The sequence below is a fragment of the Molothrus aeneus genome, chromosome 3 (assembly GCF_037042795.1).
Source record: "Molothrus aeneus isolate 106 chromosome 3, BPBGC_Maene_1.0, whole genome shotgun sequence".
NCBI classification, from domain to species: domain Eukaryota; kingdom Metazoa; phylum Chordata; class Aves; order Passeriformes; family Icteridae; genus Molothrus; species Molothrus aeneus.
The window spans coordinates 111930246-111944271 of NC_089648.1; the positions used below are offsets into that span (position 1 = coordinate 111930246).

The 14026-nt window shown below is 48.5% G+C and overlaps 1 protein-coding gene across 3 annotated transcripts in view; it reads left to right on the plus strand.

Moving 5' to 3' along the window:
* The first annotated feature begins 8361 nt into the window (after positions 1 to 8361).
* ADCY3 (adenylate cyclase 3) overlaps positions 8362 to 14026 on the plus strand; it is a 46060-nt gene continuing 40395 nt past the window's right edge. For 2 of the 3 annotated variants that reach the window (XM_066547643.1, XM_066547644.1), the window contains exon 1: positions 8374 to 9966. In XM_066547643.1, the coding sequence (XP_066403740.1) occupies positions 9280 to 9966 (687 nt within the window). In that variant the 5' untranslated portion in view covers positions 8374 to 9279. Of the gene's footprint in view, positions 9967 to 14026 lie in introns of all 3 variants that reach the window. The other variant, XM_066547645.1, reaches the window with a different exon arrangement.

The following is a 14026-nucleotide window of genomic DNA, read 5'->3' on the forward strand; positions in this document are numbered from 1 at the left end:
GTCAGGGTTGGGGTATTTGGGGAGATTTGGGGGTTTTGGGGAGGGATTTTGGGAGATTTGGGGGATTTGGGGGTTTTGGCGCGGGATTTGGGGTCAGATTTGGGAGATTTGGGGTCAGATTTGGGGACTTTGGGGTTTTTTGGGGTGAAATTTGGTGGTTTTGGGGTGAGATTTGGGGATTTTGGGGAGATTTGGGGAATTTGGGGAGATTTGGGGTCGGATTTGGGGGATTTGGGGTTTTTGGGGTGAGATTTGGCGATTTGGGGTCAGGTTTGGGATTTGGGGTCAGATTTGGGGTGAGATTTTGGGGTTTTGGGGTCAGATTTGGGCGATTTTGGGACGATTTTGGGGAGATTTGGGGGAGATTTGGTGGAAATTTGGGGTCAGATTTGGGAGATTTTTGGGGGGATTGGGGGTTTTTGGGGTTTTTGGGGTCAGATTTGGGGTCACATTTGGGGTTTTGGGGTGAGATTTGGGGGAGATTTGGGGAGGATTTGGGGGAGATTTGGGGGGATTTGGGGATTTTGGGGTTTTGGGGTGAAATTTGGGGGTTTTCGGGTCAGATTTGGGTGATTTTGGGGGGATTGGGGATTTTTGGGGTTTTTGGGGTCAGAATTGGGGAATTTGGGGTTTTTGGGGTCGGATTTGGGGATTTGGGGTCAGGGTTGGGGATTTTGGGATATTTGGGGTGAGATTTTGGGGGTTTGGGGGAGGATTTGGGGTTTTCAGGTTTTTTGGGGTGAGATTTGGCATTTTTGGGGTCCGATTTGGGGATTTGGGGGAAGATTTTGGGGTCAGATTTGGGGTGAGATTTGGGGATTTTTGGGGTTTTGGGGGTCAGATTTGGGGGGTTGGGGAGATTTGGGGTGCGATTTTGGGGTTTTTGGGGTGAGATTTGGGGGATTTTTGGGGTTTTGGGGTCAGATTTGGGGTGAGATTTTGGGGTTTTTGGGGTGAGATTTGGGGGATTTTTGGGAGGATTTGGGGGAGATTTGGGGGCATTGGGGATTTTTGGGGTTTTTGGGGTCAGATTTGGGGGTTTTGGGGAGATTTGGGGTCAGATTTGGGGGTACTGGGGATTTTTGGGTTTTTTTGGGCTGAGATTGGGGGATTTGGGGGATTTGGGTCAGATTTGGAGGTTTTTGGGTTTTTGGGGTGAGATTTGGCATTTTTGGGGGTCCGATTTGGGTGGATTGGGGTTTTTTGGGGTCAGATTTGGGGGTTTGGGGAGATTTGGGGTCAGATTTTGGGGTTTTGGGGGTGAAATTTGGGGGGAGATTTTGGGGATTTTTGGGAGGATTTTGGGCTCAGATTTGGGGTGAGATTTGGGCATTTGGGGTCGGATTTGTGTTTTTGGGGTGAGATTTGGGGGTTTGGGGAGGATTTGGGGGATTTTGGGGGGGTTTTGGGGGAGATTTGGGGGCATTGGGGATTTTTGGGGTTTTTGGGGTCAGATTTGGGGGATTTGGGGTCAGATTTGGGGGTACTGGGGATTTTGGGTTTTTTTGGGGTGAGATTTGGGGATTTGGGGGATTTGGGGTCAGATTTGGGGGGATTTGGGTCAGATTTGGAGGTTTTTTGGGTTTTTGGGGTGAGATTTGGCATTTTGGGGGTCCGATTTGGGGGATTTTTGGGGTTTTTGGGGTCAGATTTGGGGGTTTGGGGAGATTTGGGGGGAGATTTTGGGGTTTTGGGGGGTGAAATTTGGGGGGAGATTTGGGGGATTTTTGGGAGGATTTTGGGGTCAGATTTGGGGTCAGATTTGGGCATTTGGGGTCGGATTTGTGTTTTTTGGGATGAGATTTGGGGGTTTGGGGAGGATTTGGGGGATTTTGGGAGGTTTTGGGGAGATTTGGGGGCATTGGGGATTTTTGGGGTTTTGGGGTCAGAGTTGGGAGTTTTGGGGTCACATTTGAGGGTTTTGAGAGATTTGGGGGAAGGTTTTGGGGATTTGGGGTCAGATTTGGGGGATTTGGGTCAGATTTGGAGGTTTTTGGGTTTTTGGGGTCCGATTTGGGGGATTTTTGGGGTTTTGGGGGTCAGATTTGGGTGGATTGGGGGTTTTTTGGGGTCAGATTTGGGGTCAGATTTGGGGAGATTTGGGGTCGGATTTGGGGTCAAATTTGGGGGATTTGGGGTCAGATTTGGGAGATTTTTGGGGGGATTGGGGATTTTTGGGGTTTTGGGGGGAGATTTGGGGGTTTTGGGGAGGATTTGGGGGAGATTTGGGGGTTTTGGGGATTTTGGGGTTTTGGGGTGAAATTTGGGGGTTTTGGGGTCACCTTTGGGGGTTTGGGGATATTTGGGGTGAGATTTGGGGTTTTTGGCTGAGTTTTGGGGGATTTGGGGTCAGATTGGGGGGTTTGGGGGAGATTTGGGGGAGATTTTGGGGATTTGGGGTCAAATTTGGGGGGAGATTTGGGGGATTTTGGGAGGGTTTGGGGGAGATTTGGGGGGATTGGGGATTTTGGGGTTTTTGGGGTCAGCTTTTGGGGGATTTGGGCTCAGATTTGGGGTTTTGGGGTTTTTGGGGTGAGATTTGGGTGGGATTTGGGGTTTTGGGGTCAGATTTGGGGGATTTGGGGTGGGATTTGGGGGAGGATTTTGGGAAGATTTGCAGGGATTTGGGGATTTTGGGGTTTTGGGGGTGAAATTTGGGGGTTTTGGGGTCACCTTTGGGGGTTTGGGGATATTTGGGGTGAGATTTGGGGTTTTTGGCTGAGTTTTGGGGGATTTGGGGTCAGATTGGGGGGATTTTGGGGAGGATTTTGGGGAGATTTGGGGGCATTGGGGATTTTTGGGGTTTTTGGGGTGAAATTTGGGGGTTTTGAGGTGGGATTTGGGGGATTTGGGGAGATTTGGGGTGAGATTTGGGGTTTCTGGGGTGAGTTTTGGGTGATTTGGGGTCAGATTTGGGGGATTTGGGGTCAAATTTGGGGGAGATTTGGTGGAAATTTGGGGTCGGATTTGGGGAGATTTTGGGATTTGGGGTCGGATTTGGGAGATTTTTGGGGGATTGGGGATTTTTGGCGTTTTTGGGGTGGGATCTGGGGTCACATTTGGGGATTTGGGGAGATTTGGGGTCAGATTTGGGGTCGGATTTGGGGTCACATTTGGGGTCAGATTCGGGGGAGATTTGGGGATTTTGGGGTGAGATTTGGGGATTTGGGGTCAGGTTTGGGGTAATTTGGCATTTTTGGGGTGAGATTTGGGGGAGGATTTGGGGGATTTTGGGGAGGATTTTGGGGAGATTTGGGGTCGGATTTGGGGTCACATTTGAGGGTTTTGAGAGATTTGGGGGGAGGTTTGGGGGATTTGGGGTCAGATTTGGGGATTTGGGGTCAGATTTGGGGGATTTTGGGGAGGATTTTGGGGAGATTTGGTGGGATTGGGGATTTTTGGGGATTTTGGGGTCAGATTTGGGGGTTTTGAGGTGGGATTTGGGGGATTTGGGGATTTGGGGTCAGATTTGGGGATTTTGGGGAGGATTTTGGGGAGATTTGGTGGGATTGGGGATTTTTGGGGATTTTGGGGTCAGATTTGGGGGTTTTGAGGTGGGATTTGGGGGTTTGGGGAGATTTGGGGTCGGATTTGGGGGATTTGGGGATTTGGGGTCAGATTTTGGGGTTTTTGGGGTGAGATTTGGGGGATTTTTGTGGGGGGTTGGGGATTTTTTGGTCCTTTTTGGTGTTTATTTGTTGGTTTTGGGGTTTTTTATTTGGGGTTTTTTTTTTGTTTGTTTTTAATCGTTTGGGTTTTTTGGGGATTTTGGGTTTTTTTTGGTTTTTTTTTGTTTTATTTGTTGGATTTTGGGGGATTTTTTTTGAGTTTTGGGTTTTTTGGTTTGGTTTTTGTTCGTTTTTTGTTCGTTTTTTGGGGAGCTTGGGGAATTTTTGGGGTTTTTTTGTTTGTTTTTTATTTGTTTTTTTGGGATTTTTGGGGACTTTTTTGGGGTTTTTTTTTTTTTGTTTTTATTTATTTGATTTTGGGAGTTTTTTGGGGGATTTTTTGGGGGATTTTTTGGGGTTTTTTTGGGTTTTTTATTTGTTGGATTTTGGGGATTTTGGGGATTTTTTGGGATTTTTTTTTCTTTGATTTTTGTTTGGTTTTAGGGGATTTTTTTGGATTTTTGGGGTTTTTATTTGTTTGGTTTTGGGGCGATTTTGGGGGATTTTTTGGGTTTTTTTTTGTTTTTTTCTTTGATTTTTGGGGATTTTTTTGGTTTTTTTTTTGGTTTTTATTTGTTTGATTTTGGGGATTTTTGGGGATTTTTTTGGGGGGTTTGGGGTTTTTTTTGTTTATTTTTTATTTGTTTGGTTTTTGGGGATTTTTGGGGACTTTTTTGGGGTTTTTTTGTTTTATTTGTTGGATTTTGGGGGAATTTTTGGGGATTTTGGGGGAATTTTTGGGGTTTTTGGGGTTTTTTTGGGGATTTTTTGATTTTTTTGTTTTTTTATTTATTTGTTTTTGGGGGCTTTGGGTTTTTTGAGGGTGATTTTCTTTGGCTTTCATTTCTTTGGTTTTGGGGCTTTTTTGGGGGTTTTTTTGGGTTTTTTATTTGTGGGATTTTGGGGCTTTTTTGGGATTTTTTTTTCTTTGATTTTTGTTTGGTTTTGGGGAATTTTTTTGGGATTTTTGGGGTTTTTATTTGTTTGGTTTGGGGGATTTTTGGGGACTTTTTTGGGGGAATTTTTTGGTTTTATTTGTTTGATTTTTGGGGAATTTTTGGGAATTTTTGGGGTTTTTTTGGGTTTTTTTTATTTTTTATTTTTTTATTTATTTGTTTTGGGGGCTTTGGGTTTTTTCAGGGTGATTTTCTTTGACTTTTATTTCTTTGGTTTTGGGGGGATTTTTGGGGTTTTTTTTGGTTTTTTTTGTTTTAATTGTTTGAATTTTGGGGATTTTGGGGATTTTTTGGAGTTTTTGGGGTTTTTTGGTTTTTTTTGTTTGGTTTTGGGGATTTTGGGGGGTTTGGGGTTTTTTGGTTTTTTTTGTTTATTTTTTATTTGTTTGATTTTGGGGATTTTTGGGGACTTTTTTGGGTTTTTTGGTTTTATTTGTTGGATTTTGGGGGAATTTTTTGGTTGATTTTTGGGGAATTTTTGGGGATTTTGGGGGAATTTTTGGGGATTTTTTGGGGTTTTTTTGGGTTTTTTATTTGTTGGATTTTGGGGATTTTGGGGATTTTTTGGGATTTTTTTTTCTTTGATTTTTGTTTGGTTTTAGGGGATTTTTTTGGATTTTTGGGGTTTTTATTTGTTTGGTTTTGGGGCGATTTTTGGGGATTTTTTTGGGGTTTTTTGGTTTTTTTCTTTGATTTTTGGGGATTTTTTGGGTTTTTTTTTTTGGTTTTTATTTGTTTTGATTTTGGGGATTTTGGGGGATTTTTTTGGGGGGTTTGGGGTTTTTTTGGGTTTTTTGTTCATTTTTTATTTGTTTGGTTTTTGGGGATTTTTGGGGACTTTTTTGGGTTTTTTGGTTTTATTTGTTTGATTTTGGGGGAATTTTTTGGTTGATTTTTGGGGAATTTTGGGGGATTTTGGGGGAATTTTTGGGGATTTTTGAGTTTTTTGGGGATTTTTTGGGTTTTTTTGGGTTTTTTATTCGTTGGATTTTGGGGCTTTTTTGGGATTTTTTTTTTGTTTGGTTTTGGGGGGGTTTTGGGGGATTTTTTGGGATTTTTGGGGTTTTTATTTGTTTGGTTTTGGGGCGATTTTTGGGGTTTTTTTGGGGTTTTTTGGGGTTTTTTTTTGGTTTTTTTCTTTGATTTTTGGGGATTTTTTGTTGTTTTTTTTTTTTGTTTTTATTTGTTTGATTTTGGGGATTTTGGGGGATTTTTTTGGGTTTTGGGGCTTTTTTGGGTTTTTTTTTGTTTGGTTGGTTTTGGGGATTTTGGGGGGTTTGGGGTTTTTTTGGGTTTTTTTTGTTTATTTTTTATTTGTTTGTTTTTTCGGGATTTTTGGGGACTTTTTTGGGGTTTTTTTGTTTTATTTGTTTGATTTTGGGGGAATTTTTGGGGATTTTTGAGAAGATTTTTGGGGATTTTATTTGTTTTTTTATTTGTTGGATTTTGGGGATTTTGGGGTTTTTTGGGATTTTTTTTTTCTTTGATTTTTGTTTGGTTTTGGGGGATTTTTGGGGGATTTTTTTTGGATTTTTGGGGTTTTTATTTGTTTGGTTTTGGGGCGATTTTGGGGGATGTTTTTGGTTCCTTTTTGGTTTTAATTGTTTGAATTTTGGGGATTTGTGGGGTTTTTTTGGTTTTCATTTGTTTGATTTTGGGGATTTTTGAGGATTTTCTGGGGTTTTTGGGTTTTCTTGTTTTTTCTTTGTTTTTTGTTTGGGGATTTTGGGGGATTTTGGGGAGTTTTGTTTGTTTGGTTTTTTGTTGGTTTTTTGGGTGGTTTTTTTTTGTTTGTTGGTTTGGTTTGAGTTGGGTTTTTTTGTTTTGGTTTGGTTTTTTGGGGGTTTTTTTGGGGTTTTTTTGGGGGTTTTGGGGGGTTTTTTGGTTTTTTTTTTTGTTTTTCTTTTGTTTGATTTTTGGGGATTTTGGGGGATTTTGGGGGGGGTTTTGTTTGTTTGTTTTTTTGTTCGTTTTTTGGGTGTGGGTTTTTTTTGTTTGTTGGTTTGGTTTGGTTTTTATTTTTTTTTTGTTTTTTTGGGTTTTTTTGGGGGGGTTTTTTGGGGGGTTTTTTTTTGTTTTTCTTTTGTTTGATTTTTGGGGATTTATGGGGGTTTTGGGAGGTTTTTGGGTGTTTTTTGGGGGTTTTGGGGGGTTTTGGGGGGTTTTTTGTTTGTTGGTTTGGTTTGGTTTTTATTTTTTTGTTTTTTGGGGTTTTTTTGGGGGTTTTTGGGGGGGTTTTTTGGGAGGTTTTTTTGGGTTTTTTTTTGTTTTTGGGGGGTTTTTTGGGGGTTTTGAGGGTTTTTTTGGGGGGGTTGGTTTTTTTTTTTTTTGTTTTTTTTTTTGTTTTGTTTTTTGGGGTTTTTTGGGGGTTTTTTGGGGGTGTTTTTTGGGGGGTTTTTTGTTTCTTTTTTTTTGTTTTTGGGGTTTTTTGGGGGTTTTGGGGGGGTTTTTTGGGGGGGTTGTTTTGGGTGTTTTTTGGTTTTTTTGGTTTTTTTTTGTTTTTTGGGGTTTTTGGGGGTTTTTTGGGGGGTGTTTTTTGGGGGTTTTTTGGTTTTGGGCGGGTTTTTTGGGGGTTTTTTTTTGGTTTTTTGGGTTTTTTTGGGGGGTGTTTTTTGGGGGTTTTTTGGGGTTTTTTTTTTTGTTTTTTGGGGTTTTTTGGGGTTTTTTTGGGGGGTTTTTTTGTTTCTTTTTTTTTGTTTTTGGGGTTTTTTGGGGGTTTTGGGGGGGTTTTGGGGGGGGGTTGGGGTTTTTTTTGTTTTTTTGGGGTTTTTTTTTTTGTTTTTTGGGGTTTTTGGGGGTGTTTTTTGGGGGTGTTTTTTTGGGGGGGTTTTTGGGGGGTTTTGGGGTTTTTTCGGGGGGGTTTTTTGGGGGTTTTTTGGGGGGGGTTTTGTTTTGTTTTTTGGGGTTTTTTGGGGGGTGTTTTTTGGGGGTTTTTTGGGGTTTTTTTTGTTTTTTGGGGGTTTTTTTGGGGGGTGTTTTTTGGGGTTTTTTTTGGGGGGTGTTTTTTTTTGTTTTTGGGGTTTTTTTTGGGGGTGTTTTTGGGTTTTTTTTGGGGGGGGTTTGGGGGTTATTTTTTTGGTTTTTTGGGGGTTTTTTGGGGGGTTTTTTGGGGGTTTTTTGGGGGGTTTTTTGGGGGGGTTTTTTTGGGGGGGTTTTTTGGGGGTTTTTTTGGGGGGTTTTTCTTTTAGTTTTTGGGGGTTTTTTGGGGTTTTTTTTGTTTTTTGGGGGGTTTTTTTGGGGTGTTTTTTGGGGTTTTTTTGGGGGTTTTTTTTTTTTGTTTTTTGGGGTTTTTTGGGGGTGGTTTTTTGGGGGTTTTTTGGGGTTATTTTTTTTTGGCTTTTTTTTGGTTTTTTTGGGGTTTTTTGGGGGTGTTTTTTTTCCCCATCCCGGCGCGCCGAGGGTTACGGGGGGGGCGGCCCCGCCTGGATCCCGGGCAATCCCTTCCCGTTTTCGCACCCCGAGCTTCCCCAGCCCCGCCGAACCCCGGACCGGGAAAAGGATGCGGGAACCGGGAAGCGCCGCCGGGATCGCCTCCCGCCCCTCATTCATTCCCCCCCTCACATTTCTTATTTTTTATTATTTTTCCCCGGTTTTTTGGCGGCTTTTCCCATTTTTCCCCGGTTTTTTCGGGCCGGGTTTTTGCGGCTCGCGTTGGGAAGGCGGCATCTCGGGGAAGGAGGAGCAGGGCAGGCATCGCGACATCTCTGGGGCAGAGCTGGGAAAGCTGGGAAAAAGCGCCTGGAAAAGCAGCTGGGAACCGGCCCCGGGAGCCGGGGAAAAACCGGGAAAAAACCGGGAAAAAACCGGGAAAAAAACCGGGGAAAAAAACCGGGAATCGGCGGGGAAGGAACCGGGAAAAACCGGGCAAAAAATCCGGGAATCGGCGGGGAAGGAGCTGAGATTCGGCCGGGAAGGAAATTCAGGAATCAGCCGGGAATTGACCGGGAAGGAACCGGGAAGAAAATCCGGGAATTGCACGGGGAAGGAACCGGGAAGAAAATCCGGGAATTGCACGGGAAGGAATTTCGGGATTCGGCCGGGAAGGAGCTGGGAATTGGCCGGGAAGGAGCCGGGAAGGAAATTCGGGAATCAGCCGGGGAAAGGACCGGGAATAATCCGGGAAAAATCCGGGAATCGGCGGGGAAGGAGCCGGGATTCGGCCGGGAAGGAAATTCGGGAATCAGCCGGGAAAGGACCGGGAATAATCCGGGAAAAATCCGGGAATCGGCGGGGAAGGAGCCGGGATTCGGCCGGGAAAAATCCGGGAATTGGCTGGGAAGGAATTTCGGGAATCGGCCGGGGAAAACAGGGAAGGAATTTGGGGAATCAGCCGGGAACCGGCCAGGCAGGAACCGGGAAAGGATTTTGGGAATCGGCCGGGATTCGGCCGGGAAGGAGCCGGGATTCGGCCGGGAAGGAATTCCGGGCCTCAGCCGGGAATCCCGGCCTCCGAAATTCCCGATCCTGGAATTTTCCCCGGCGCGATTGAAGCCGCCCGAGGATCGCCCAGGCCCTGCGGGGCGGCGATGCCGCCGGTGACGCTGCTGCGCTGAGCATCCCCGCGGTTCCCTCTGGGGGAAGGAAAAAAAAAAAACCCCAAAAAATCCCCAAAAAAACCCCCGGGAATTCCGAAATTCCAATCCCTGGCGCCCATCATGCCCAGGACCCGCGCCTTCTCCGAGCCCGAATTCTCGGCCGAGTACTCCGCCGATTACTCCCTGAGTTTCCCGTCGGATCCCGACGGGAATCTCCGCCGGTCCCGGGAATCGCCGGCGCCGCAGGGCCCGTGGGGCGGCCCCTGCCCGTGCCTGCCGCGTTCCCGGCGTTTCTCCTTCTCTCCGGAATCCTTGGAAAAGCTCTACCAGACTTATTTCCGCCGCCAGCGCCACGAAACCCTGCTGGTCCTCGTGGTCTTCTCCGCCCTCTTCGACTGCTACGTCCTGGGGATGTGCGCCGGCTTCTCCCGCGTGGAAAAACTTTTCCCGGCGCTGGCGGCGCTGGCCGGGCTGGTGGCGCACGGGGCGATTTTCCTCCTCCTGAAATCGCGGCTCCTGCCCGAGGATTTCTCCCAGAAATTCCTGCCCTGCGGGCTGTGGGCGCTGACGGTGGCGCAGCTCTGGGGGCTGCTGGGGCTGGAATTCCGCAGGAGCTTCCCGGAGGCCGTGGACACGGCGGGCTGGCAGGCGTTCTTCGCCTTCTCCTGCTTCCTGACGCTGCCGCTGCGCCTGGCGCGGATCCTGCTGCTGGCGGCCGCCTCCTGCGGCGGGCACGCGCTCGTCCTGGGCATCGTCCACCTCCAGAGGGGGCCGGGACACGCGGACCGAGGGGAGGTGGCCAGGCAGGTGCGGGAATGGGGCTGGGAATTGCATGGAAAAGGGGTGGGAATGGAAAAGGAATTGTTTGGGAATGGGGTGGGAATTGCATGGATCGAGGGGAAGTGGCCAGGCAGGTGCGGGAATGGGGCTGGGAATTGTGGAAAAGGGGTGGGAATGGAGCAGGAATAGGCTGGGAATGGGGCTGGGAATTGTGGAAAAGGGGTGGGAATGGAAAAGGAGTGGTTTGGGAATGGGGTGGGAATTGCATGGATGGAGGGGGAAGTGGCCAGGCAGGTGCGGGAATGGGGCTGGGAATTGTGGAAATGGGGTGGGAATGGAGCAGGAATAGGCTGGGAATGGGCTGGGAATTGCATGGATCGAGGGGGAGGAGGCCAGGCAGGTGCGGGAATGGGGCGGGAATTCCTTGGATCAAGGGGTTCTGGCCAGGCAGGTGCGGGAATGGGGCTGGGAATTGTGGAAAAGGTGCGGGAATGGAGCAGGAATAGGCTGGGAATGGGGCCGGGACACGCGGACCGAGGGGGAAGTGGCCAGGCAGGTGCAGGAATGGGGTGGGAATAGGGCTGGGAATGGAGGAAATGACAGGGAATGGCGCAGGAATGGGGCGGGAATGGGGTGGAATGATGGAAAAGGGGTGGGAATGGACAGGGAATGGTGTAGGAATGGGATGGGAATGGAATGGGACTAGGGCAGGAATGGGGTGGGAATTGCATGGATGGAGGGCTCAGGCGGGTGTGGGAATGGGGCAGGAATTCCTTGGATTGAGGGGTTCTGGCCAGGCAGGTGCGGGAATGGGGCGGGAATGGGGCTGGGAATTGTGGAAATGGGGTGGGAATGGGATGGGAATGGACTGAGAAAGGGATGGGAATAATGGGAATGGTGGGAATGGGGGTAAAGAATGGAATGGGAATGGACAGGGACTGGACTGGGAATGGAGTGGGAATGGTGGAAATTGGTCAGGGAATGGGTTGGGAATGCTGGGAATGGGGCAGGGAATTGGGGAAAAGGGATGGGAATGGAGAGGGACTGGGATGGGAATGGGCAGGAATCGGTACTGGGAATGGGGACTGGGAATGGGGGCTGGGAATGGGCTGGGAATGGGGCGGGAATTCCATGGATCGAGGGGTTCTGGCCAGGCAGGTGCGGGAATGGGGACAGGAATGGGCTGGGAATGGCGGGAATGGAAAGAGAATGGAATGGGAATGGACAGGGAATGGGGACTGGGAATGGGAGTGGGAATGCTGGGAATGGGGCAGGGAATGGGGCAGGGAATGGGGTGGGAATGGTGGGAATAGGCAGGGAATGGGCTGGGAATGTGGTGGGAATGGAAAGAGAAAGGAATGGGAATGGGGACTGGGAATGGGGACTGGGAATGAGGAGTGGGAATGGGGCAGGAATTCCAGGGTTCGAGGGGTTCTGGCCAGGCAGGTGCGGGAATGGGGTGGGAATGGGGTGGGAATGGGGTGGGATTGGAGTTTTTCCAGGGTTTGGGATTTGGGATCAGAGCTTTTCCCGCAGGATTTGCCAGCTGGGACCTCCTCAGTGTTGGAGCTTTTTCCGCAGGATTTGGGGTTTGGGATCAGAGCTTTTCCCTGTGGAATTTGGGATTTGGGATCAGAGCTTTTCCCTGTGGAATTTGGGATTTGGGATCTCCTCCATGTTGGGGCACGTCCCACAGAATTTGGGATCTGGATCAGAGCGTTTCCCACAGAACATTTGGGATTCGGGATCGCTGCTTTTCCTGCGGGATTTGGAATCTGGGATTTGAGATTTTCCTGCAGAATTTGGGATTCAGGATCAGAGCTTTTCCCGCAGGATTTGGGATCTTCTCCACGTTGGAGGTTTTCCCACAGAATTTGGGATCTGGATCAGAGCTTTTCCCACAGAACATTTGGGATTCGGGATCGGTGCTTTTCCTGCGGGATTTGGGATCTGGGATCGGAGCTTTCCGCACAGAATTTGGGATTTGGGATTGGAGCTTTTCCCACAGGATTTGGGATCTGGGATTGAAGATTTTCTCGCAGGATTTGGGATCTGGGATCTCCTCCATGCTGGAGTTTTTCCTGCAGAATTTTGGGATTTGGGATCAGAGGTTTTCCCGCAGAATTTGAGATTTGGGATCGCAGCTTTTCCCGCAGAATTCAGGATCTGGAATTTGAGATTTTCCCCCGGAATTTGGGATTCAGGACCGGAGCTTTTCCCGCAGAATTTTGGGATTTGGGGATCAGAGCTTTTCCCGCAGGAACTGGGGCCTGGGATCTCCTCCTCTGGGATTTGAGCTTTTCCCACAGGATTTGGGATCAGAGCTTTTCCATGCAGAATTTGGAATCCGGGATCTGGGATTTTCCCTCGGAATTTGGGACCTGGGATCTCCTCCTCTGTGCCGGAGCTGTTCCCGCAGAATTTGGGATCGGGACTATCCCCACAAAATCTGGGATCTGGGAAGTGTTTTGGATCCCAGGACACATCGGGGGGGATTTTATTGGGATGAGCTGGAATGGGGTGGGTGAGAGGATTCCTGGGGTTTTCAGCATTCCAATCCATGGGATCAGGACCCAATCCATGGGATCAGGATGGAATCCATGGGATCAGGATGGAATCCATGGGATCAGGATCCAATCCATGGGATCAAGATCGAGTCCATGGGATGAGGACCCAATCCAGGGGATCAGGACCCAATCCATGGGATCAGGATCCCACCCTATAAGATCAGGATCGAATCCATGGGATCAGGATCCAATCCATGGGATCAGCACCCAATCCATGGGATCAGGATCCCACCCTATAGGATCAGGATCCAATCCATGGGGTCAGGATGGAATCCATGGGGTCAGGACCCAATCCATGGGATCAGGACCCAATCCATGGGATCGGGGTTGAATCCATGGGATCAGGACCAAATCCATGGGGTCAGGATGGAATCCATGGGGTCAGGACCCAATCCATGGGGTCAGGACGGAATCCATAGGATCAGGATCGAATCCATGGGGTCAGGACCCAATCCATGGGGTCAGGATCGAATCCATGGGATGAGGACTCAATCCATGGGATCGGGATTGAATCCATGGGATCAGGACCCATTCCATGGGATCAGGACCCAATCCATAGGGTCAGGACCCATTCCATGAGATCGGGATGGGATCCATGGGGTCAGGATGGAATCCATGGGGTCAGCACCCAATCCATGGGATCAGGATCCCACCCTATAGGATCAGGATCCAATCCAGGGGATCAGGATCCAATCCATGGGGTCAGGATGGAATCCATGGGATGAGGACTCAATCCATGGGGTCAGGATCCCATCCATGGGATCAGGATCCCACCCTATAGGATCAGGATCCAATCCATGGGATCAGGATCCAATCCATGGGATTGGGGTTGAATCCATGGGATCAGGACCCAATCCAGGGGATCAGGATTGAATCCATGGGATCAGGATGGAATCCATAGGATCAGGACCCAATCCAGGGGATCAGGATTGAATCCATGGGGTCAGGATGGAATCCATGGGATGAGGACTCAATCCATGGGATCAGGACCCATTCATTGGGATCAGGATCCCACCCTATAGGATCAGAATGGAATCCATGGGATCAGGACCCAATCCATGGGATCGGGGTTGAATCCATGGGATCAGGACCAAATTCAGGGGGTCAGGATGGAATCCATAGGATCAGGATCGAATCCATGGGGTCAGGACCCAATCCATGGGGTCAGGATCGAATCCATGGGATGAGGACTCAATCCATGGGATCGGGATTGAATCCATGGGATCAGGACCCATTCCAGGGGATCAGGACCCAATCCATGGGGTCAGGACCCATTCCATGGAATCAGGATCCCATCCGTGGGATCAGGACCCATTCCAGGGGATCAGGACCCAATCCATGGGGTCAGGACCCATTCCATGGAATCAGGATCCCATCCGTGGGATCAGGACCCCGCCCGAGGATGGGCTCCACCCCCTGTGCCTGGACCAATCCCCTGGGCTCTCCCAGGCTCCACCCCCTGCCCCGGGCGTTCCCGGTGGGACGGGACGGGACCTCTCCCGGATTTCTGGCCGTTCCCG